This window comes from Bos javanicus, chromosome 21 (assembly GCF_032452875.1).
Source record: "Bos javanicus breed banteng chromosome 21, ARS-OSU_banteng_1.0, whole genome shotgun sequence".
NCBI classification, from domain to species: domain Eukaryota; kingdom Metazoa; phylum Chordata; class Mammalia; order Artiodactyla; family Bovidae; genus Bos; species Bos javanicus.
The window spans coordinates 32,710,612-32,734,566 of record NC_083888.1 but is presented as its reverse complement, the minus strand read 5'-3'; the positions used below and the strand labels follow the sequence as shown (position 1 = coordinate 32,734,566).

The 23,955-nt window shown below is 45.8% G+C and overlaps 1 protein-coding gene across 4 annotated transcripts; it reads right to left on the bottom strand.

The window, feature by feature from the left end:
• Nucleotides 1-1,640: 1,640 nt before the first annotated feature.
• On the bottom strand, nt 1,641-20,551 carry SNUPN (snurportin 1). Of its 4 annotated transcripts, none has more exons than XM_061394772.1 (10): nt 19,011-19,118; nt 16,834-16,876; nt 16,172-16,334; nt 14,429-14,576; nt 9,825-9,929; nt 9,495-9,591; nt 7,939-8,036; nt 5,506-5,583; nt 3,907-3,987; nt 1,641-2,228 (listed from the first exon to the last, which is right to left on the bottom strand). In XM_061394772.1, exons 3-10 carry the CDS (start codon nt 16,327-16,329, stop codon nt 1,905-1,907), a joined length of 1,089 nt encoding a protein of 362 aa, XP_061250756.1. In that variant the 5' UTR covers nt 16,330-16,334; nt 16,834-16,876; nt 19,011-19,118; the 3' UTR covers nt 1,641-1,904. The 4 variants fall into 4 exon arrangements, with proteins under 4 accessions (XP_061250756.1, XP_061250752.1, XP_061250754.1 ...); XM_061394768.1 differs by having other exon boundaries at nt 18,915-19,106; XM_061394770.1 differs by lacking the exon at nt 16,834-16,876 and having other exon boundaries at nt 19,113-20,551.
• Nucleotides 20,552-23,955: the final 3,404 nt, after the last annotated feature.

Here is a 23,955-nt window from a genome sequence, read left to right as displayed (position 1 = left end):
CATTTAAAAATATGAGGGCATACCCCTGAGAAACATCCTTCAAGGTACCATTTAACAGTATCAAGTTGTACGTGGTGATGTTTGGCTACGTTCTTTGATTCCTGCATCTGTCCCCAGAGAGCATTCTTTGAGGGAAGTAGTCCTTCCAGACCCGATTATTTTTGGGCAGAGCCTGGTCAAGTCTCTACTGATACTGGCATGCACAGCTCCTGAAATGATACAGTTGGCTGCTGAGAGCACAAACTAGAGCATTCAGAAGATCATTAAACAGAGACTAAACCTCTAAGCAGCCTACAACATGCTTTTTGGCAAGGGGAACACGATGTTCCTATTACAGAATTGACCTAAATTCAGGAAGCAGCTTACTGATGTAGGCATGCTTAAATCTGCGGCCAGCTGGGTCATTACTGGGTAGGGAAGGGGGTTTCTTCCTTCTCCAATTTTACAGTGTCAGCCTGAGTGGCCCTCTAAGAGCCCAACACTGAGGCTAGTTCCAATGGGGTGCTGAATTTTTGTAATTAGGCTCTGCTTAACCACAGCTTCTGCCCAGATCCGTTCCCAGAATTGATCAACACAAAGAAACAACTGCATGTCAGACAAGATCTGACCTGGATCCCTCTGAACATTTCTCCGCAGGATACTAGTACACTGGAGTGGAATAGTGAAGACCTTTTGTCTACTAAGAGAAGTCCTAGAAGAGTGGAAAGCAGTATGGGAAGCAGATTGAGGCCATGGGAAATGGGACACATTTCCTGAACAAAGAGCAGAAACTAACTGGTTGGTGTTAGAGGCCGCCTTCCACCCCCGCAGCTGCCACAGAGCTCTCGTCCACAAATCTGAGTGGATGCCGCCTGCACAAAGCGCTTCATCAGCTCTCTTTCATCCATGATATAAAATCCAAAACCTCTGTATAACACACCTTACACACACAGGCCACTTAGGGTCAGGGCCATCTCTTTCCAGCCTCCTTTCCCACAGCCTCCCAGCCCCACTTCACCCTCGAGCCATGCTGAACCAACTTCAGGCCCCAGAGCAAGTCCTGCTCAGCTCTGGAGGGATGCAACTGCATCAACTCCTGCTTCTGTGAGAAACTCCCCGCTCCTTGTCCACAGAGCACATTTCTGTCCCTCCTGAGTCTCAGCCCAGCTCTGAAACCTCCCTCTGCTCCTCCCACTCTCCCCCGCCCCCCTTTCTGCACTAAAGCCATCATCCCACCATCTAGATGCTGGTGAGTTTATTTCCTCACTGGATCCTGAGCTCAAGGGCAGGGATGAAATCCTATTACAGCCCACTCTACACCCCTGGACCTAGCACAAGGCTTATTTTCTGGAAGATGTTCAAATGTTGGTGGAAGCAGTGAATGAACTCTATTTGCATTTTATCTCTGGCTGTGTCGAAACCAGAGAAAATCACACTTGTCTTCTCAGAAGAGGGAACATATTCAAATACCAAGAACTGCAGTTCCTGGTAAGACCTTTTAGAAAATGACGTTACCAACAGCAGCAACTAGAAACTCAGCAGAATGCTTAAGCGCTAAACAGTGAAATGGGCCAACACTTGACAGTCATGGTTTGGGTAGCCTGAAGGAGTGGAGGTGGGGGAGATTCCTGACAGTCTAAAGTTTAAGAACCACAAATAACTTCTTAAGAATGACATATATTTACACTGTGGATCTGTGATACATTTTCACAGGAGTTGCTGCTCAAATCCGAGGACCACTCAATGTGGGAACCCTCCCTACTGTTAAAGCCAGCATTTCAGATAGTAGACAAGCTCTTCCCAGCTGGAATGGCTTTGGAAGGTCTGCCCTAAAATGAAGTCACTTTGTTCTTGTGACTGTCCACCTCCCCAGCCTTCCTCTGAGCCAACCACCATCCTGTGGCTCCCAGAGGAGGCTGCCCTGCCTAGTTCTCCATGAGGCTCTCCGGGTGGTTGGGGCTCTGGGGAGGGCTCTTCAGCTTGGGGGTAGACAGGTGCTCCAACTCATAGTGTCCATTCTCAGAGGCCCTGGGTGTGAGCTTCCCCATTATGCCCTCCTTCTTGCTCTTCTTGTGCTCAATAATCTGCTGGAGCTGGTAGCCAGCATATTCTGGCTTGGTAGTCAGTGGGCAGGCTGGCACAGCTACGCCAAGAACATCTGACACCATGTAGGGGCGCAGCCAGCCCACCAGAGGAGTGCTTCCAGGGCTGTAGTGGGTCTGCTTGTGGTAGAAGAGAAGCCCATCCACCTACGAGAGAGGAAACCTGGGATGAGAAGGGACTCTGGGGCTCATGTCTCCAGGAGAGCTATGTACACTGCGGCCGTTCCTCTGGTCCAGTTCTTTCTTCCTGGGTCACTGCCGGATGACAGAGAGTCCTCATTCTCAGACATGCATTTCTCTAAATGAAGAAATGGCCTAGAAAACGAAATTCTAATATATAGAAACATACAAAGTACTTTCCCGTTCACAGGGTGCTTTCCTACCCACTATTTCACCCTCTTGAAGTACGTGTTAGTCACTCAGTTGTGTCCGACTCCTTGTGACCCTATGGACTATAGCCCACCAGGCTCCTCTGTCCATGGAATGTTCCAGGCAAGAATACTGGAGTGGGTAGCCATTCCCTTCTCCAAGAGATCTTCCAGACCCAGGGATGGAATCTGTCTCCTGCACTGCAGGCAGATTTTTTACCGTCTGAGCCACCAGGAAAGCCCCATTTCACTCTCTTACCCACCATGAAAGTGTCTGAGAGTTGGGGCTGCTCCAGCTCCAGGAGTTCTGGGGCATCCCCCAAACACACTGAGGATGAAGGAGAAATCCACCTTGAGCCCAGGTCTTCTCTCCTCTGATTCCATGTACTTCCTACCACCTGGAGGTCCCAGGAGTGGGGGATGTGCTCCATGCAGGGAACAAATCAGGGAAACTAGACAAGCCCCTCCAAGATGCCAGACTGCTGAGTGCAAGGGAAGCAGCGGTCAAGCAGCCAGCATTTCTGGCTGCCTGAACCTCCCCCTAAATTGTTTGAATGCTACATTCTGGGAAACTCAGTTTTTCTCAACGGGAAGACCTCCCACAGTTCCATATTTTCTTTTCTGTGATTCAGTGACTCATCTCTAAAAAGCATTTATTGTCACTGGGGCATAAGGGTTATAAATAAAGATGGTGTTCTTACCACCTTCTTAATTGACTCCCAGAAATGAAGGCAGCTCAGCCTTTGCTATTTCCTTATTCGGGAAGCTGTGATCCTTTTAGCAAAATTATATTCAGTTCAAGCAAATACTTGTGGGTGACTAGGCAGTATTTTAAAGGGTACGATGGGCAAAGGAAGTCTGTGTAGAGGGTACAGGCACATTCTGAGGAGGACAAAAGGCCCCAGGGCTGAGCAGACCCTGAGGACCTGAGACTCTGAGTTGAGCACTAAAACCCTGGAGGTCCTAGGCAACCTGGGACAAGTCAGTCACTCTGCTGCCCTGCCACTGCTCAGCATGCACTGCCATCCCTGGGGACCATCTGCTGGTGGGAAGAAGGAAGGATTAGGAGTTCAAAGCCCTGTAGTCTGTCGACCACAGAAGCGCCTTTACATCACAATCAGCAGTGGCAGTCAAACATGGGGCTGATTCTCACGCTTGTAGCACAGAGGACACAAGGACCCAGCAATGGAGCCCTCACCTCTCTCTGGGCCTCAGTTTCTCCATCTGTAAAACGAGGGAGTGAGATGAGCTTTCCTTTCAGGGCCCTTCCAGCTCTGGCCATCTGACTTACCTGACTCTGAAGGGTCACGAGCACATCCTTTCCCAAGAGTCAGCTTTCAGCCCTTTTTCTGATGCTTTGACACAGCAAAGTCAGAGGCACTCTTAAGACTCCATGTAGCCGAGTTTCCCTGTGTCCCACAATCACATCAGAGCAATAAAGACAATGGTTTTGTTACCTCAAAAGGGAAGTCCATAGATAGCACCTTACACAGGCTCTCAGGGGTACAAGGGAAATTCTTCAGTCCCACAAATTTAAACTGAAACATAAATTAGAACAAATAATTACTATATGTTACAAACAATACTGGTTTCAGCAGTTGAAGACCTAAAAATATATCAAAGAAGAAAATTTTCAATCTCAGCCTAACCGGCCCCCTCTACCTATCCTCTGAATTACTAGGCATAGAATTCTCAACCTTGTTTTTTACAGGAGAACCATCTGGGAAACTCTTAAAAATTACTGATGCCCAGGCCTCCCCCTGAAATTCTGAGTGAACTGCTCTGGGGTGGGACCCAAGCATTTTTGTTTTTTAAGCTCTCCAGTTGATTTTAACATATGGTCAAGACTGAACCACCAGGTACTAGGTGTGGGGATTCTGTTATTCTCCCAACCTTATGACCGCTACCCCAAATGAAGTGCTGGTGAAATGCCACAACAGCAAAAAATTCTATACTAAAGCAACATAACAAAGTGATGAGGATTATGACAACCTCTCAGTCAGATTGCTTGGGTCTGAAGTGCACCTCTGTCCATCATTTAATCTCCATATGCCTCCATTTTCCTGTCTATAAAAAGGGATAATAAAAGCATCTACTGCACAGGGCTGTCAGGCAGACTCAGTGAGACAGTACATGCAGAGCACACAGACCAGCGTCTCAGAGGAAGCAGCGCCCGTGTTCTTTCTGGGCCTTATTGACAATGTCACTGAAGTACTGGCTCCATTTAATGTCCTGTAACTGGCTATCTAGTTGCCTTTAAAAATGCTGTAAGCAACCCAAGCAAATGCCAGTCTATAGAGCTTAACAAATAAAACGCAATGAAAATAGCCGTCCTGTGTTTAATCCCTGAAGGAACAGCAAAGACACTTGGGCTATCATCCTGGACCGTGGGACCTTGGGGAAGGCAGCACTCTTTCTCTGAGCCTGCATCCTCATCTATAAAAAGAGGGAACTCACTAGATGAGGTCACTCTTAGCTCAGATATAAAAGCAGGGGTTCTCAAAGTGTGGTCCATGGACCAGCAGTATCAATTTCACTGGGAAACTTGTTAGAAATGCACTCTCAGGCTTTACCCCAGACCTACTGAATCAGAAACTCTGGGGGTGAAGCCCAGGAGCTTGAATTTCAACAAGCCTCCAGTGGCTATGGATGCAACCTATAGTTTGAGAACCACCGTACTAGCATCCTAAATAGCATTATTAATAAAAGAAGGTATTAGCATTTTCTATCAACTGCTATTTATTGAGTGCTCACTAGAAAGACTTGCACATTTACATCATTTGGTTCACAGAACAGCTCTGTAAGGTAGGTGTTATTAACCCTGTTAAACAGATGAAGAAATGAAAGCCAAGTGAAGATATTAACTTAACCAAATAATTGTTAAAAGCCAAAACTGGAATCTGGATAACTATTAAGTCCATACTTTTCCCACTATGCCATGCTGCCTCAAAAAGACAAAATAAAGATAATTTTATCCATAATGATTGAATTCAGACAACAGAGCACTCCAAACTGATCCCCAGAACGAACTCTGCAGTCCTAGCACCAGGCCTTACTGGATTGCGCTTGGTTTTCTCTCCCAGTCCTTCTTCTTCTGGTAGCTTTGAATGCAACCAGTAGAATCGGAAATCAGTCTGCCAAAGAGACAGGGAAAGATGAAATAAGGCTCACTGTTTCATGAACAAAATATTGTTTTATGAACAAAAACACCCCATTCTAAAAATCTGCTTGAGGGTCAAAAGGCACAGATGTCGTTATAAGATAAATAAGTGCTAGACACTGACAGCGCAACACGGTGACTACGGTCAGCTTTGCCGCCTGGTATACGTGACAGCTGTTGCGAGTTGTTGATCCTAAGAGTTCTCATGGCAAGGAAAAAAAAACTATTTTTTCTTATTTTTTTTTGGTATCTATATGAGATGATGGGTGTTAACTTACTGTACCATCTATGTAAGTCAAATCATTGTGCTGTGCACCTTGAACTTACACAGTGCTGTATGTCAGTTACACTTCAATGAAACTGTGAAAAATAGTCACCTGATGGATGAAAACCTAAGCCCTCCTCTCATTACCCTCAATTCTGTTAAACACTGCTTTAAGGTCAGGAAGATGTCATAAAATCTTTGGATATATTTTCCTTAAATCCAACAGGATTATTAATAGCAGTAATGCCAATATTTATCAGTGAAGGCCTACTATGTCTCAGGCTCCATACTAAGGACCTTACGCACATAATCGTATTAATCATCAACCATCCTCTCCAAGTTGCATCATGACTATCTCCATTTTACGGGTGAGGACTCAGGCTCAGAGAGATTGCGTCACTCACCCGGGTGCACACAGCATTACCACAGGCCCAGGACTCTGCAACTCCAGAGCACACTGTGTTAACCTCTGTCTTACTTTACCTGAGGGTTAGAAACGACTTTGTAGTTGTAACTTCTCATAAACTACTACTTCTGATACATACCCTTCTGTTGATATTTAGGGGCTTTTCTTTTTCTTTTCAAATTTCCAAAACCAAAAAAATAAATAAATAAATAACCCACAGTCTTTTTTCTTTATATTATCAAAATATAGGTGGCTTTAGTTATCAAATGTGTAGGCTGTGAATGTATGTTACGAAACATCCTTCAACAGAATTAAAGAAAAATAGATCCTGGATTGAATTTGTGAATTCTGAGTTTGGGGCTTGGCTCTGTGTTTGGGCAAGGTACTTAACATCTGTGGCTCTCAGCTTTCATATCTAAACGATCAGGAGTAAAAACAATAGTACATACTTATCTTTTAGAGTTGTTGTAAGGGATTCAGTGAGATCATGCTCACAAAGTGCTTAGCGATGCAGGTCTTGGCTATTATTTTTTGAATTAGATGCATGTTAAAATTCTGAACTACCACCATCTGGCATGATTTGGAAACCTAGGTTGGGGTAATGGCTATGGAAAGAAGCAGCCTATGGTGATAACCTGTGATTCGCATGCTTGGGCCTCTGTGAGGATCACCTGGAGGCTTATTAAAACATAAGCCCCATGCCCATAATTTCTGATTCAAGAGGTTGAAGAATCTGCATTTTGAACAACTTTCTGAGAACACATTGAGAACTACAATGATAAACTATTAACAGCTGAGAGGGAGCATTAAAAACCCACTACTATAAAACTGGACAGAGCTTGCCAGGTGGCTCAGGGGGTAAAGAAGCCACCTGCCAATGCAGGAGATGTGGGTACAATCCCTGAGTTGGGAAGGTCCCCTGGAGTAGGAAGTGGCAACCCACTCCAGTGTGCTTGCCTGGAAAATTCCAAAGAAGCCTGAAGCTGGTCATTGCACAGAGCTGGACATGACTTAGTGACTAAACAACAACAAACAAAACCGGGACAAGGACAGGGAGCACGGGGGAAGAGACAGACCCTGTGGGGAGACCTGGCCTCTCTCTCGATGACTGCTTGTCACTTGTAAGTATCACCAATCTGAGAAAAATGTTGTGGGAAGCTGAAACTTGAGGGGAGAATATTGGTGGGGGTGGCCATCATACTAAGGAGGCCTTGACATTCAGGGTCAGGATGCGGCTGGCAAGGAGCAGAGGTGGCAGAAGTCTACCTGGTGCTGCTTACCACTGCACCTTCTCTCCTGGTGCCGCCTGCACGAGGCAGCATCCCCGCCACCAGCAGTCTTCCCTGCCAGCAAGCCTCCCACACTCTGGAGAGAGGGGTGGCTACAGCTTCCACGAAGCCCCAGCCTATGCCTCCGCTCTGTTTCTCCTTCCTCCCCTAGAGAATGGCTATGCTTCCCTTAGTTCCTCCTACCTCTTTTTAGAAATGAAGCTAATTTAAACACACTCAAAGATGCAAGGAACATTAGGTGATGTTCTTGATATACCACATCCTGTGAACACCAAGAAGCTGGTCACGGACTAAACCCACGTGCTGAGCCACTTTCCTGGGAAAAGAGGAGAAAGCAGGAGAAGACATGAGGCGAGCGTCAGTCCTCACCTGGCAGTCATAAAACGGGTGTCCCCGCCAGCACATCACGTCCAGAACGTAGTAGGTTTGGTTCACCTCACTGTAAATGCAGTCCAGAATGGTGTAGTCTGTGGGCAGAAAGTCAGTACAGGGTTCCCATCAGGGCTCCCTCCACCATAATCTAGGGAGCCCCATCTTCGGGGCTTGGGAACCACATCCAACAACCCTCAGTGATCCCAGGAAGGCCCAGCACTAAGGGACAAAGTCTTCACAGCCTTTTCTGGCCGCCTGGTATAGCCCAAAGGTGGCCTGAGGTGTGTGAGTATAGGAGGGGTCAAGGCCATGCCACATGGGATCTCTGAACCTTTAGGTAAGGTTTAAGAGAAGCTCAAGTTTGAAGGCAAGTAACCTTCCATTTTAGTTGACGATTACTTTTGAGTTCCCATCATAGGTACTGCGTTCTGTGGGGAGTATTAACTGTAAGTCCTCCCTGCCTTTAGGGAAGTTATAGTCCAGTTGAGGAGATAAAGTGATCGAAGAGGAGAAAACCCAGCACTGCAATGTGTAGCCCAAACCAAGATAAATGAGAGTTCCAGGAAAAGGGGACTGGAACATCAGGACATGCTTCATGAACAAATAGGATACGAACAGTCTGGTGGGATCAGAGGACTGAAATAACAGGGCGGGGGGCAGGGGAGGGCCCATTTCAGGCCAGAGTGAAAAAAAAAACAACGGAGGGATCTGGGCTTAGGACAGAGGACAGCAGGAAGCACTAAGGGAGTCTGAGCCGGTAGAGACAAGAGAACTGTGTAGGCCCAGCTCTGCCAACTCCTCGCTGAATGACTGCAGGCAAGTTATTTAACCTTTAGTCTCCTTGCCTGGGCCCAGGTGGGAGGGAGAAGCTAAGATGAGGACAAAGATAAAGGAGAAAAGGGAATTTGGCAGGAAGCCCCAGAAACAGCTTACTGTATGTTACACTTGGTCTTCTGAGGGACCTTTCCCCAGAAAATCACACCTGTCACCTTGTGACGAAGTCCATGGGAAAGTGCTGCTGCTGCTGCTGCTGTTGAGTCGCTTCAGTCGTGTCCGACTCTGTGCGACCCCATGGACGGCAGCCCACCAGGTCCCCCGTCCCTGGGATTCTCCAGGCAAGAACACTGGAGTGGGTTGCCATTTCCGTCTCCGTGGGAAAGGTACACTGACTTTAATTCAGTTAAGTTAAAAGTGAAAGGGAAGTCGCTCAGTCGTGTCCAACTCTAGCGACCTCATGGACTGCAGCCCACCAGGCTCCTCCATCCATGGGATTTTCCGGGCAAAAGTACTGGAGTAGGGTGCCATTGCCTTCTCCGTGGGAAAGGTACACTGACTTTAATTCAGGGGTTTAATTCAGCAGGCCTCACAAGTGGCAACTATTCTGCAACTGAGGCGGCCTGACCTTGAAGGAGAGCCCAGTGGGCAGAACAGTATCTTTGTACAGTTCCAAAGGTGTTCTTTCAAAGTGGGTCTTTAAAACAACTAGGCAAGTAACCGAGCACTGTCTCTTACTGATTATAAAACTTAAAAAACAGACAACTTTACGTAGGCACCTTTCTCTGTTGTTGAGTTTCGCCTGTTGCCTCCTGGCAGAAGGGAAGGAAACGTGTTGACACAGTAGCCACTCTTGGTGTAGGCACTGGTAAGACCCTGTGGGGAAAGGCAGTTACATCAGGCATCAAGGTCTCCTCCCCTTTTTGCTTCCACACTCTGTACGAGTGCCATCCGTCCAAGGATGGCTCTCACCAAATCCCTCCCGCAGGAAAGCGTTTCAATCCCTGGGCGAGCACAGCTGCCTGACAGATAAGGAACACAGAGCGTGCAGAGAACCCCTCAAGTTGCAGGCCAGGCACGCTGGTACACGCGTGGGAGCGGCTACTCACCTGGGAAGCCACGATAAGGGATCTTTTTCCAACAGGGCACACGACCACAATCCATTCCTGCCCCAAATCTGAAGGGACGTCAATTAACCACTCTGACAGCATTAACTGGGAACACAAAAAATGGTGTTGAAAGTGAACGAGGCTGATGATCCGAGTAGAGAATGGACTTGTGGTGAGAATGGCGAAAGGTGAAGACGGGATGAACTGAGAGCCAGCGCTGACACACACACTATCGTGTGTAAAAGAGACAGTGGTGGGAAGCCGCCATGAATATTTAACACGGGAGCCCCACCTGGCGCTGTGATGATCCAAAGGTGTGGGATGGGGGTAGGAGGGAGGCTCAAGAGGGAGGGTGTAGATATATATATAATTATGACGATTCGAGTTGTTGTATGGCAGAAACCAACACAACATTGTAAAGCAATTTTCCACAAATTAAAAAAACAAACAAACAAAAAACAGTCAACAGGAGTGTGCTGCTCCTGTGTTTACAGTGACAAAGAATTTATGTCCTGGGACTTCCCTGCTGGTTCAGTGGCTAAGACTTCTCCTTCCCAATGCAGGAGGTCCAGGTTCAATCCCTGGTTAGGGAAGATCCCACAAGATGGATGCAACTAAAGATCCTGCCTGACAACTAAGAACTCGATGCAGCAAATAAATAAATATTAAAAGGAAAAGAAATATATATATATGGCTTCCCTGGTGGCTCAGATGGTAAAGAATCTGCTGCAAGGCAGGAGACCCAGGTTCAACTGCTGGGTCAGAAAGATCCCCTGGAACAGGAAATGGCAACCTGCTCCAGTATCCTTGCCTGGAGAACTCCACTGACAGAGGAGCCTGGAGGGCTACAGTCCACGGGCTGCAAAGAGTCGGACAGGAGTGAGTGACTAACACTTTCACTGCATGTACATATTATAATGAAAATACACGTAAAAGAATGAGAACAGAAAACCGACAGTGGAGCCTCCACCTCACTCGCTCTTAGTAATCAACTCATCTCCTGTTCACCCTGAACTTCAACTTCTCACCTTCATTATCTGCATCCATATACATTCTTACTACCTCACCTACTATACTGGAGGATGCAACCCTCTTTCTTTCCTTACTTTGTCCCCCCAACTACCTTTATCACACCATTATGTTCTAGGGATTATACCTCAGAGATGAATAAAATCCTTTACCTTGAGATGCTCTCAACTGGATCAAGTCCCAAACTACTGACCCAAATACTACACCAAAAGATGTAAGGAAATCTACCTCAAAAAAAGAAGAAAAAAGGCTGTGGTAAAAGGAGTTTGAAAAGATCTGCTCTTTCGTTCATCACTGGTTCCTCCCATTGATACCACCTATCAGGTAATCCCTCCCACTGAATCTATCGTCTCTCCCATCTCTCCTTCCCTGTAGGCCACAAAATACACAACCCCTAATCCTCAAATCCAAGGCAAAAATAAAACTTTATACTCTACATTTCTATTAAGCTCTTCCACTTTCTCTTTAACTATGAATACTTCATATTTCCTGCTGCTGCCTTCCCACCCACTCTGACACCCTCAGTCCAGATTCGCTGCCTCACATCCCTGCCTGACCTCCCCGCAGCTGAGCATCTCTATTCCCTCATCTCCCCCTCCTTCCTCCGCACCTGGTGCGATGCTGCCAGTCGTATTCTCCTTGACACATACTTCCTTGGCTCCGTGACACACCACTTTTCTGTTTTTCCTCCAAACAGTCCTCCACACACTCTCCCAAACATGTAAATAATCTTCAGAGGGCTGTTTTAGGTCCCCCTTTTCTTTTCCTCTTAGATGCTATCCCCTGTTAGGGTGAATCTCATCTACTTCTGTAGCTTTACTTGTCATTCCAAAGAAGATGCCTCCTAATTCTCTTCTTTTTCATCTCCAGAATTCTTTCCTTTGCTCCAATTTTGTATTTCCAGCTGTCCACTTGGTATCTCTTTCTCTGCTGGTCCTCTCTGTACCTTAAACTCAGCATATCCAAAACAGAATTCACTCCCTTCTGTACCCTAAGTACTTCCCATCCCTGAAACACCCACCCTTCCCCTTCTGCATTCTGTGCCCTATTAATAATATCATCACCTCCCTCTGTGTTATTCAATCTTAAACCCAAGGCATAATCAACAATCCCTTAAACAACAGTAGTAATGCAACATCAAAAGCACAAATGACGAAACAAAAGATAAATTAAGATTACATCAAGCTGTAAAACTTCTGTGCTACCAAAAATATTAAGAAAGTGAAGACAACGGAGAGAGGAGTGAGGAGGGTTCAGGATGGGGAACACATGTATACCTGTGGTGGATTCATTTCAATATTTGGCAAAACTAATACAATATTGTAAAGTTTAAAAATAAAATAAAAAAGAAAGTGAAGACAACCCACATAATGGAAAATATCTGCAAATCATGTATCTCATACAGAACTTATAAAGATGTATCTCACACAGAACCTATAAAGAACTCTTACAACTCAATAACAGAAGACAAATAACTCCACTTTTATATAGGCAAAGAATTTGAACAGACATTTCTCCAAAGATACTGGCTAATAAACACATGAAAAGAAGCTCAACATCATTAGTCACTAGAGAAATGCAAATCAAAACTATGGAACAGCACTTCACACCCACTAGGATGGCTAAATCAAAACGCTGGACCATAACAAGTATTGGCAAATATGCGGAGAAACGAACTCTCACACATCGTTGATGGGAATGTAAAATGGTATAGTCACTTTGGAAAACAGTCTGGCAGTTCCTCAAAAGGCTAAACACAGAGTTATCATACAGCCTAGTGACTCCCTCCCAGGTATATATCCAATAGAAATGAAAACGTATGTCCTCACAAAAACATGGTCAACAAATATTCATAGCAGCAATATTCATAATAGCCCCAAAGTGGAACAATTCAAATGGCCATCAACTGATGGATGGAAAAACAAATGTGGTATATCTATACAACAAAATATTACTTGAAAAGGAATGAAGTTCTGACACATGCTGCAACATAAATGAATCCTTTTGCTAAATGAAAAAAGCCAGACACACTTTTACTGCCCTCAATAAACTCACCATCAGCTCTTTTAGCAAACCTAGCTCCCTACCACAATCTCTCTCTTCCAGGCCTTTCTACACACTGATGTGGGAGTCATCCCATGAAGTCCCACCTCTGCCCCTGGCTCAAAAATTCTCAGTGCTTCCTCACAGTCTAGGCCAGAGTCTAAATCCCTGTACATATTTCTGCTATATACCGCCCCCAACCCTATGTTGCTCCATCCACACATACCCTCTGTACATCCCTCCTGAACACATCATATATTCCTCTCCCACCTCTGGGCTCTTGTTCAGCCTTATTGTGCTGCCTGAAACACCCTGAAATGCTCTGTACCTCTGCCTGTCCTACCCACGATTCAAAGCTGTCTTCTCTTTCATTAACCTTTTCCTGATTTTGAAACCCTGCTTCCTTCCCTGCTGGAAGTTAATATCACTTTCTTACTGAAAAAAAAAAAAAAACATACTCTACACTTACTCTAGACATGCACGGGCTATTTCCAGCCCATGTGTACTTTCTGAGCATAGCCTAGCTTAACAAAGAACAGGGCCTTCAACAATGTTTGCTGGGGACTTGCCCAGTGGTCCAGTGGTTAAGAGTCATGCTTCCACTGCACAGGTTTGATCCCTGGAACTAAGATTCTGCATGTACAAGGCTTGCACAAGTTCCTTGCACAAAGTTCAATAGAACTCAACTGTACTTTGTCACAGAAGACGTCGTCTGTGCTATATTTGAGGCAGAGAAAGAGGATGGGAGTGTGTGTACCCAGAAACCATATTCTAAAAGTAGGAGAGGACGCTGAGGTGACAAGACACTCGGGTTACAGAGAGAAGTATGCAATAGCAGGGTAGACCCCTGGCCCCACTCAGATACATGCCCTACCTCTGGAATACCTGGGTTGCCTAGAGCACTGGACAGTCTCCATGCCTGCCTCCCCTATGGCACCACAAGCCACAGTGGCTTCTCCTCTGGAATCAGCAGGGCACTAAGTCAAGTTTGCCGTAGTGTCTGTTATAGTGGTCTCAACCTCAGCTGGCTAGCCTGGGGGTGCTGGGCAGTTCCCAGTGTTCAAGGGCAGCTGTACTTCCAACCTCCAACCACCTGAATGTAAAGGTCCAAGACTGGCATATTAGTCCACCACTTGAGAAAGATTACTAACCTGGGGGGAGGGGTGGGGCACAGTGCTGGGATGGGCAGGCCTAATCCAAAACATCTGTACAATGACTAGTAAAGAAAGACAAGAATGGAATCAACTAGCATATCAATAGCTCAGCGGGTTTTGGTAGCAGGTCAGAAGCCTTTGCTAACAGCATGGGGTGATGATTCTGAAACCCACTATTCAGATTCCATCAGCGACACCCATCAGCACACAGAGCTGTAAGCCATCTCTTCATCTCGGAAATGTTCTGTACATCAGCACTTTCAAAGCAGTTCCTGTTCTTCCTATCTCGTTGCTCTCTGTTCATGGTAAGTAAAGAGCTCTGACTGCACAGTAAATGGAGCAGGACCAGCTACACCTAATCTTCTCTGGACCACTCACTTGATTAGCATAGCGTTTTGGTAACTCCTTGCCAGTGTCAACGTCCATTTCCTCATCATCTTTCTTTTCTTCTTCTTCTTCACTCTCCATCCCCGTCCAGTCATCTTCAGCCAGTCTTCTGGCATGGTTCACATAATCCAGACGCTTTCTGAGGGGGAAAAAAAAAGGCATAAGGCCAGGTCTTTATGTCTCACAGGAAGACACCCTATAATGTGACAGATGTAATTCAAAGTCTCTAAATTCAGGAGCAATTTGGAAATTGTGGTGGGAGTAAGAGATGATAGAATTTCCTTTGTAAGCCTTAACTAGTGACCACCTCCTCACAGATCCTAAATAGGAAACCCAGTTTAAGCACACTCGGCTTTCTTCAGAGTTTCCTAGGAACAAGCAAAGTACAATATTTAAAGGAATTTTCAAGTTTTGCTAGTGGCTGATCCCACTCCCTCCCACTCCGCCCTAGACGCCCATCTCCACGTAGGTGAGAGCTGACACTTCTCTGCCTGGCAGACATCAGTCTGAAGGCTCTCAGGGACTGCAAGGAGGAAACGCTGGGATGCAGTGAGAAGTCTGAGACAGGTACAGCTTCTGTGGCTTTCTGAGGAACAGCAATGCATCTCTCCTAACTTTCAAAAAAGACCACTTAGAAGAGCTAAGGAAATCTAATAATAATGTATCAACATTTATTCATCAGCCATAACAAGTATACTATAAGATGTGGGAAATTCCCTGGCAGTCCAGTGGTTAGGACTAGGCATGTTCACCACTGTGGGCCTAGGTTCAATCCCAGGTCAGGGAACTAAGACCCTGCAAGCCGCTCAGTATGACCAAAAAAAAAAAGAGTGAGGGAGAGAAAGGAACTTGATGTCTAGAAGACAGATTTTTCACCATGTACTCTTATGTATTGTGAATTTTGAACCATATGAATGTATTATCTATTCCAAACTAATTAATCACAATTAATTAACTGTGGAGGTTATGGAGAAGGAGCGATCTGAGAATGTAATCTGCAAGCAACCCAGAAGCCCCAGGGAACCATCTCTGCTACACACGTCTAGCGAGGAAGCAGTGTGCAAAATGGAGACTGCATCGAAACTGCAGCTGTTGACAGTTTCTCCTAATCCTTAATTCCTTACCCAGAGGAGGCCTGTGTTGCACTGAGAATAAAAGGACAGGCCTTGCCTTCAGAGCAGCCCAGCCTCAAACGCTCGCTATTCTATAAACTCTCTTTCCCTGTTTGCTCAGCTTGGCACTGAGACTGAAGTGTATGGAAGACATTTCCTCAGATTCCCTGTGGAATTATTTGTCTGGAACTCCCAAGGGTTCCACAGAAACATCTGGGCTGAAGGAAGACAGGAAGCCCACACCAACCAAAGCCAGAAGTCAGAGTGCAGGAGAAGCCACACAGGGAATGTGGGGAATGGAAGTCTGGGCGTGACTTTCATAAGCCCTTAAACTGCAAAGCTCAGTACTGCTGCCAGGAAAAAAGAAAAGAAAAAGTTAACCAGATAGTTGAGCTTTTGCTTTCAAACTTCAGTCTCTTTCTACTTCCTCATCTTTTCCCAAGCTCTGGATGTCAAGGATGTCTACCTCTGCCGGGATTTATACCTCCCGACCTTGTGAGCAAGAACAATCTACAAAGGGTCCACTTTGAAGGGGGTTCTGTAGAGACAAGCCTGGAGCCTCCTGTGTGGTTCACAGCTGCCAGCCTACAGAGAGAAGCTAAGGAGTTAAAACATCTCTTACAATTTCTGCAGTTCCAGTAACTGGCGCCGCCGCTCACTCTGCTCCAAGGAACTGTACTTGGACTTGTACTGGGACAGGCGGGGGTGTGGGGCGGCTGTGCTGTTCAGATCTTGAGACACAGAAAAGCTACCAGCCAGGGCTTGACTCAGTTCTTCCATCTTCCCTACAAAGGAAAACATAAGAAAATGGTTCATTCATTTTGTATCACCTCCTGGGTACAGGCAGTTATGATGTAACATGATGGCTACATTCCTAAGAAACCTCACTTAATCCAAAATCACAATTATTTCCATTGGGGAAAAAAGGAAATTAAAGGGTGAGTTACATATGAGCAAAAACTTTTTCCCTCACAGATATTTTAATAATGGTCATTTTGATAGTTCTGAGTGTATAAACTTCAACATCAATCACTAAGCAAATCCACCTGGTGACTGAATCTAATTTTTGCTCTTTGTCATCATTCACCAAGGATCTTGTCACTAATTCCTTCTTACTATCACTGACATTCAGTGACGTGATCAAGTATCTAGTTTTTTCCTGAATAGTTCTAAAAATCTGTTTTTCGATAACTAATGTAATTGTCTTTTTAAGACAATTTTTTAAAAAGTAATTTCAGATGCAGTTTGATGGGCTGTTTAGTTTTCTAATAAATGCGAACTCACATCAAGAAAATCGAGCTCCAGGAGAAGTGCTGGTTCTGAAGCCCTGGGAGGAAGACAAGGAGCCAAAAACCCAAACATGGCAGTTACTTTCTTGGTCTGTAGTTTGTTTTGTATGTTTGTTTGGGGCAGGCAGAAGCAAAGTTTCAAGGTCACATATGCAGGACTCACTTGGAAAAGAACTAGAATATGGAAGGCCACCTCCCAGTTCAGTGAACACCAGCTGCCCTAAGAGTGTAAAGGACTAACCCGTGGCACATTCGGGAGACAGAGGGTGGATGTCACACTACAGACAGACCACCAAGGGCAACCCTCAAGAATGGGAGCGGAAAGAGACGACTTCACACTTCACTCACCCTTCCCTGAATGAAAGCATGGGGCAGTACAGAAGCTTGTCGCTCAGTCAAATCTGATTCTTTACAACCCTATGGACTGTTTGTAGCCCACCAGGCTCCTCTGTTCACGGGATTTCCCAGGCAAGAATACTGGAGTGGGTTGCCACTTCCTGCTCCAGGGGATCTTCCCCACCCAGGGATGGAACTCAAGTCTCCTGCTTAGCAGGTGTATTCTTTATTATTGAGCCACCCAAGAAGCCCGGCACAGGCGCTTACCCAAGGATTAAATGTGCGCCTCAGGGAATTCCCTGGTAGTCCAAAGGTTAGGACTCTGCTTTCCCTGCCCAGGGCTCAATCCGAGGTCTGGGAACTAAGATCTCACAAGCTGCTACGGCCAGGAAAAAAAAGTGTGCCTCAGACTGGAAGAAAACAGGAATATTTGGGAGAAACTGGACTCACACAGCTGGGCTGGCCCAACCCTTCAAGTTCTGGTACAAACCAGAGGGCACCACTAGTGCTCAGCTCCGCCCCAGGCCAGCTCCAGTCCTCTCAGCATCAAAACCAACAGGTTCATTTCAGAGCCTCCATAGTGAGAAATACACTCTATGGGCCTCTACTTGGCAACGAGTTATTTTCCACTGCACACTTGAACTCAGATTTTATTTCTTAATTTACAGCATTAGGTTTTTTTTTTTAAATGCCTACCGCAGGGTTTGTGGGATCTTAGTTCCTCAACCAGGGATGGAACCCCACTGTGAAAGCACCAAGTCCTAACCACTGGACAGCCAGAGAATTCCCTAGTTTTTTGGTTTTTTTTCTAATTTGAAAGGACATTTTGTGTGTGTGTGGTTAAAAACACATGACATAAAGTTTACCACTTAATCATTAAGTGTATAATCCAGCTGTGTTAATTACATTCACCGTTGTGCAAGCAATTTCCAGAACTCTCTACTCTTGAAAAATGGAACCTTTATACTCACTAAACATGAATGGAAAACAAAAAAAACTTAAAGTTTATCAGTATGGATTTGAGGCGTACTGACACACATATGTTAAGCAACTGGGGGTGGCCATTCATGGTTGAGGCTAGGTGGTAAGTACTTAGGATTCTAAATTGTATGCTATTTTCTGTATTTTTCTATACTTTTGTGTAAGTCTGAACACTTCCATAATAAAAATTTTAAAATATTCATTATGTCTTCGGTTTACCAAGTAATGACCAAACCAAAAATACGTTAGGCCTCATCATGCCTTATCGTGGTGTGGGCTCATGCTCTGCCAAGAACTATAAAATCCTTAAAATTGATGCGTTGTACACTGGGGTGGGGCGACTCCCCTCCCCCACCCCCACACCACCCCACCCCCGCCCCGCTCCCCTGTACCACGCTTTTATGGCTGTCCTTGGCTAGATCCTGCTCTTTCAACCCATTCTTCGGATGGAGATGACTTGGCGGTCTCAACCTCCATCTCCATTCATCCTCTCACTCTCAATTTCCGACCGGCTCAGACCTCCCCTCCGAGCTCCAGACCCCGCGTGTTCCCCGCCATGGCTCCTTCCTCCTTTCCCTCCCCCTCCAGGGACCCCCGCGTCGAATCCCCCAGACCAGGATTTGGGCCTCCTCGGCGTCTCCCACTGGGCTTCAGTTCGGGGGCCTCTACCTGCTCCACTCGACAGTCCTCCCCGCCACATCCCCGCACTGTTTTTCTCTATGGACGAGTGCATGACTCGTCCCTCCCCCACAAAAGTACCCCGAGGGGTCCTGGCTAGACAGCCGGGAACTTGAGAGTTGAAGCCCGCCCAAGGAGAGGCCCCGGTCTCGCTCGGCGACCCAACCCAGACCATGCCTCGGGAGGCCGGGAGCGTGAAGCCGGCCCGAGGGAGTCACGGCCGGGAGCCTAGGGACAATTTCCGAGCCGACGAGGCCCAGGCTCGAACTCAGGACTCACCAGGCCGAGGTGACGATTCCACGGGCAGCCTCCACCACCGCCGGGCCGACCAATCAGCTGCTGTGAGAGAGCTAGCCCCGCCCCCTTGGCCGCCGCCGGGCCCACCCACCTTGCGCTGGTAGTTTCCGGCTCCTCTCGCCGTTGAGAACTCTGGGAGTTACTCGGGGATTCGGTCACAGGTTTGCGGTTACTTCCGTCCTCAACGGCCGGGTATTTTCCAGTCCGCTCGGATTTGGGGTCCGCCTTCTCCTCCTGTGTTGTGACCCGCCTGCAAGGTGACTTGGCTGGGCCGAGGCCTCACTCCTTGGCACAAGCTGCTCCAGGTTTCTTCGGCTAACAACAGGAACTCCGATCTCGTGCCCGGGCATTCAAGTTCCTCCAGCGCCTGCGTCCTGTCGCCTCCCCCAGATCCGCACAGTCCTTAAGGGTCCAGCTGCAGTCCGCTTCCACTCCCGTGCCCGTGCTTATACGGGCAATGCAAGTTGCCCTGAATGACTGCTCCTCCTCACCCGCCCGCGGATCCCTAAGTCTCAGTCGTCCCCTCCCCATTTCAGTTCAAGGTTTCCTTAGAACACTGGAAACCTTGATTACAGCCCGTTAGCCGGCTGTGAGCTTGGCAATGGTAGGGACCTGGTTTGATTTCTGCCTCCGGCAAACGGCAAGGTACTGGTGAAGGAATGATTGAATTGGTGCTAAGGGTAGAGGGAAGCAGCTGAGGTTTAGGAAGTTAATCAAACTAGACAGCGGCCTTTGTAAACTAGGACCGTAGAGATGCAAAATAGAAATGTGAATAGCCATTTATTGAATACTTACGTTGAAGTGGATACCGAGTTTCACACGCCCTATCTTATTTCAACTTAAAATAATACAAGGAAGTAGAGACTGAAGCGAGAGAGGTTGAGTAACGGTGGAAGTCACACAGCTTTTGAGCCAAATAGTTAAGTTTGCGGCATGGTTGTCTCACAAGGAAGTTGATTATTACTATACTACAGAAACAGTGTTGGCACGTTTTGAGTCCAAGGAATGCCAAGGTGTGGATGTGTTGCATATTTTATATACACGATTCCATCCATTTGGAGGTAAGATTGATGGAAGGGTAGAGGGGTCCCGGAAGACCAATTAAAAAAAAAAAAATTTAGAATTTATATAGGTGAGCTTTAACTTGCAATGATTAGGCTGTGCACTAGGTTATTTGATGCATTGGCAGATAAAAGCTGATTTATGAGACCGACTTTGATACCAGGATATTAAGTATTTTGTGTCTTAGAACCACAATTCTCTACCCACCACCACGGAGGTCACAGAAAATAAAAGCCCTATACATTGGAGGAAAATAGACTGACATGGACAAACTCACACACTGAGGTCCAGGAGAACGGCTCCAGTCCATCATTCACACCAGATGAATAACTTCCCATGTCACTGAAAAAAACAAACTAAATGGCACTCAGCCCAGGAGCTCATTTGGGGCCAGTTTACCATAAGGGGAACTATGCTCTACCTGCAACAATGATACCGTAACTGTAGACTCTTGCACTCCACAAGGTTGGCCACATACACCTGTATTTAATGTCTTTAAACCAATTTACTTTTTAGAAAAGCCTAGTACTTTAATTGTGCCCATCTTTGCATGACATGTTCCCTTGGTTTCTCTAATTTTCTTGAGATCTCTAGTCTTTCTCATTCCATTGTTTTCCTCTATTTCTTTGCATTGGTCACTAAGGAAGGCTTTCTTGTCTCTCCTTGCTATTCTTTGGAATTCTGCATTCAAATGGGTATATCTTTCCTTTTCTCCTTTGCCTTTAACTTCTTTTTTCAGGTATTTGTAAGGCCTCCTCAGACAACCATTTTGCCTTTGTATTTCTTTTCCTTGGGGATGGTCTTGATCACTGCCTCCTGTACAATGTCACAAACCTCTGTCCATGGTTCTTCAGGCACTCTATCAATAAAGGACAGAAATGATGTGGACCTAACAGAAGCAGAAATATTAAGAAGAGGTGGCAAGAATACACAGAACAACTATACAAAAAAGATCTTCATGACCCAGATAACCACAATGGTGTGATCACTCACCTAGAGCCAGACATCCTGGAATTTAAAGTCAAGTGGGCCTTAGGAAGCATCACTACAAACAATGCTAGTGGAAGAGATGGAATTCCAGTTGAGCTATTTCAAATCCTAAAAGATGATGTTGCCAGCAAATTTGGAAAACAGCAGTGGCCACAGGACTGGAAAAGGTCAGTTTTCATTCCAATCCCAAAGAAAGGCAATGCCAAAGAATGCTCAAACTACCACACAGTTGCACTCATCTCACATGCTAGCAAAGTAATGCTCAAAATTCTCCAAGCCAGGCTTCAATAGTACATGAACTGGGAACTTCCAGATGTTCAAGCTTGATTTAGAAAGGCAGAGAAACCAGACATTAAAGTTCTAACATCTGTTGAATCATTGAAAAAGCAAGAGAGTTCCAGAAAAACATATATTTCTGCTTTATTGACTATGCCAAAGCCTTTGACTGTGGATCACAACAAATTGGAAAATTCGTCAAGAGATGGGAATACCAGACCACCTTATCTGCCTCCTGAGAAGTCTGTCAGGAAGCAACAGTTAGAACTGGACATGGAACAACAGACTGGTTCCAAATAAGAAAAGAAGTATGTCAAGGCTATCACCCTGCTTATTTAATTTACATGCAGAGTACATCACTCGAATGAAGCACAAACTGGAATCAAGATTGCTGGGAGAAATATCAATAACCTTAGATACCCAGATGACACCACCCTTATGGCAGAAAGTGAAGAGGAACTAAAGAGCCTCATGATGAAAGTGAAAGAGGAAAATTAAAAAGTTGGCTTAAAACTCAACATTCAGAAAACTAAGATCATGGCATCTGGTCCCATCACTTCATGACAAATAGATGGGGAAACAGTGGAAACAGTGAAAGACTTTATATTTGGGGGCTCCAAAATCACTGCAGATGGTGACTGCAGCCATGAAATTAAAAGATGCTTGCTCCTTGGAAGAAAAGCTATGACCAACCTAGATAGCATATTAAAAAGCAGAGACATTACTTTGCAAAGGTCCGTCTAAAGCTATGGTTTTTCCAGTGGTCATGTATGGATGTGAGATTTGGACTATAAAGAAAGCCAAGTGCTGAAAAATTGATGCTTTTGAACTGTGGTGTTGGAGAAGACTCTTGAGAGTCCCTTGGACTGCAAGGAGTTCCAACCAGTCCATCCTAAAGGAAATCAGTCCTGAATATTCATTGGAAAGATTGATGCTGAAGCTGAAACTCCCATACTTTGGCCACCTGATGCACAGAACTGACTCTTTGGAAAAGATCCTGATGCTGGGAAAAATTGAAGGCCAGAGAAGGGGATGACAGAGGATGAGATGGTTGGATTGGCATCACCAACTCGATGGACATGAGTTTGAGTAAGCTCCGGGAGTTGGTAATGGACAGGGAAGTTTGGCATGCTGCAGTCCATGGGATCGCAAAGAGTCCGACACAGCTGAGCGACTGAACTGAACTAACTGAGTACATTTATTTGAAAGAAGAACACCATAAAATTACCTTAAATCACTTCCCACTTTAATAGAAAGTACCTATGAACTCAATAGTGAAGATAGTATAATGTTATAATCTAGATACTGATGTATACAAAAAAGTGTAAGGCTGTAGACTTTGTAAAAATCAGATTAGCAAATGTTGGAGAAGTCATAAGGAGTAACACAGAATTCTTCTTTTATATAATTAGAAAATTCACAGCAAACATCTACTTTCTCAAGTTAAGACTTAATATTATTTAAGGTGTAATTTGGGGATTTCCCTAGCAGTCTAGTAGTTAAGACTCTGGTTCCATCCCTAGTCAGGGAACTAAGATCCTGCATGCTGAGCCACATGGCCAAAAAAAAAAAAAGGTGGAATTTGTGTACCCCCTAAAATCTGGTAGGGTTTCCCAGGTGGTGCAGTGGTAAAGAATCTACCTGGCGATGTAGGAGACACCAGAGAACTCGGGTTCTATTCCTGTGTCAGGAAGATCCCCTGGAGAAGGAAATGGCAACCCACTCCAGCATTCTTGCCTGGGAAATCCAATGGACAGAGGGACATGGTGGGTTACTGTCCTTGGGGTTGCAGAAGAGTCGGACAGGACTGAGTGACTGAGCACACAAAATCTAGTAAGCACCTACAGGCAGAAGAATCTCTACCTTGAAAATAGGAGATTGAGAGGAAGAAAGGGGTGGAATCTTGGGGGTCCCCGAGGTCGGCTCCTTCCCTTTGAAACTGTGAATGGTGCCAGGGACAGGCCTCTAGCGAGGCAGAAAGGTGTCCACCCTTTTCCCAAAGAAGCACCCTGAGTGTCACTCAATTAACAAATATGTGTTTAATGCCTGCTGTTGGTCAGGTACTGTGCCAGGCCCAAGAGATACCATAATGACCAAGACTGAGTTGATGCCTGCCTTTCAGGAACTCACAGCCCAACTGTGGTAGGAACGATAAACATAGATGCCATAGCTGAATGCAGACCAGTACCAGGGAGCTCAGGTAACTGGGCAGAGAATGAGTTGGGTGGAGCTGCTGAAGCTACAGTGTTTGGGAAACTCTTCTCCCAGGAGGTAACATCTGAATCTAGACCTAAATAATGAAAAAAGGAGCCAGTCATAAGGATAGGAAGACCAACCATTTCCAGTGGAAGGCACCATGGGTGCAAAGAGAGGCTTTGTGTGAAGGGTAGACAGAAAGCCTTTATACGGTTCATGAGGTTCCCTCGGCAAGTATACAGGATGGTTTGCCATTCCCTCCTCCAGTGGATCATGTTTGTCAGAACTCTGTGCCATGACC

Coding starts and splice junctions, on each gene's coding strand:
- SNUPN (XM_061394770.1), bottom strand. CDS start 16,329: ATGGAAGAACTGAGTCAAGCCCTGGCTGGTAGCTTTTCTGTGTCTCAA. Junction 5,584..7,938: donor ACCCGTTTTATGACTGCCAG/GTGAGGACTGAC, acceptor TCTCTTTGGCAG/ACTGATTTCCGATTCTACTG. Junction 2,229..3,906: donor CTATGGACTTCCCTTTTGAG/GTAACAAAACCA, acceptor CCTCTCTCGTAG/GTGGATGGGCTTCTCTTCTA.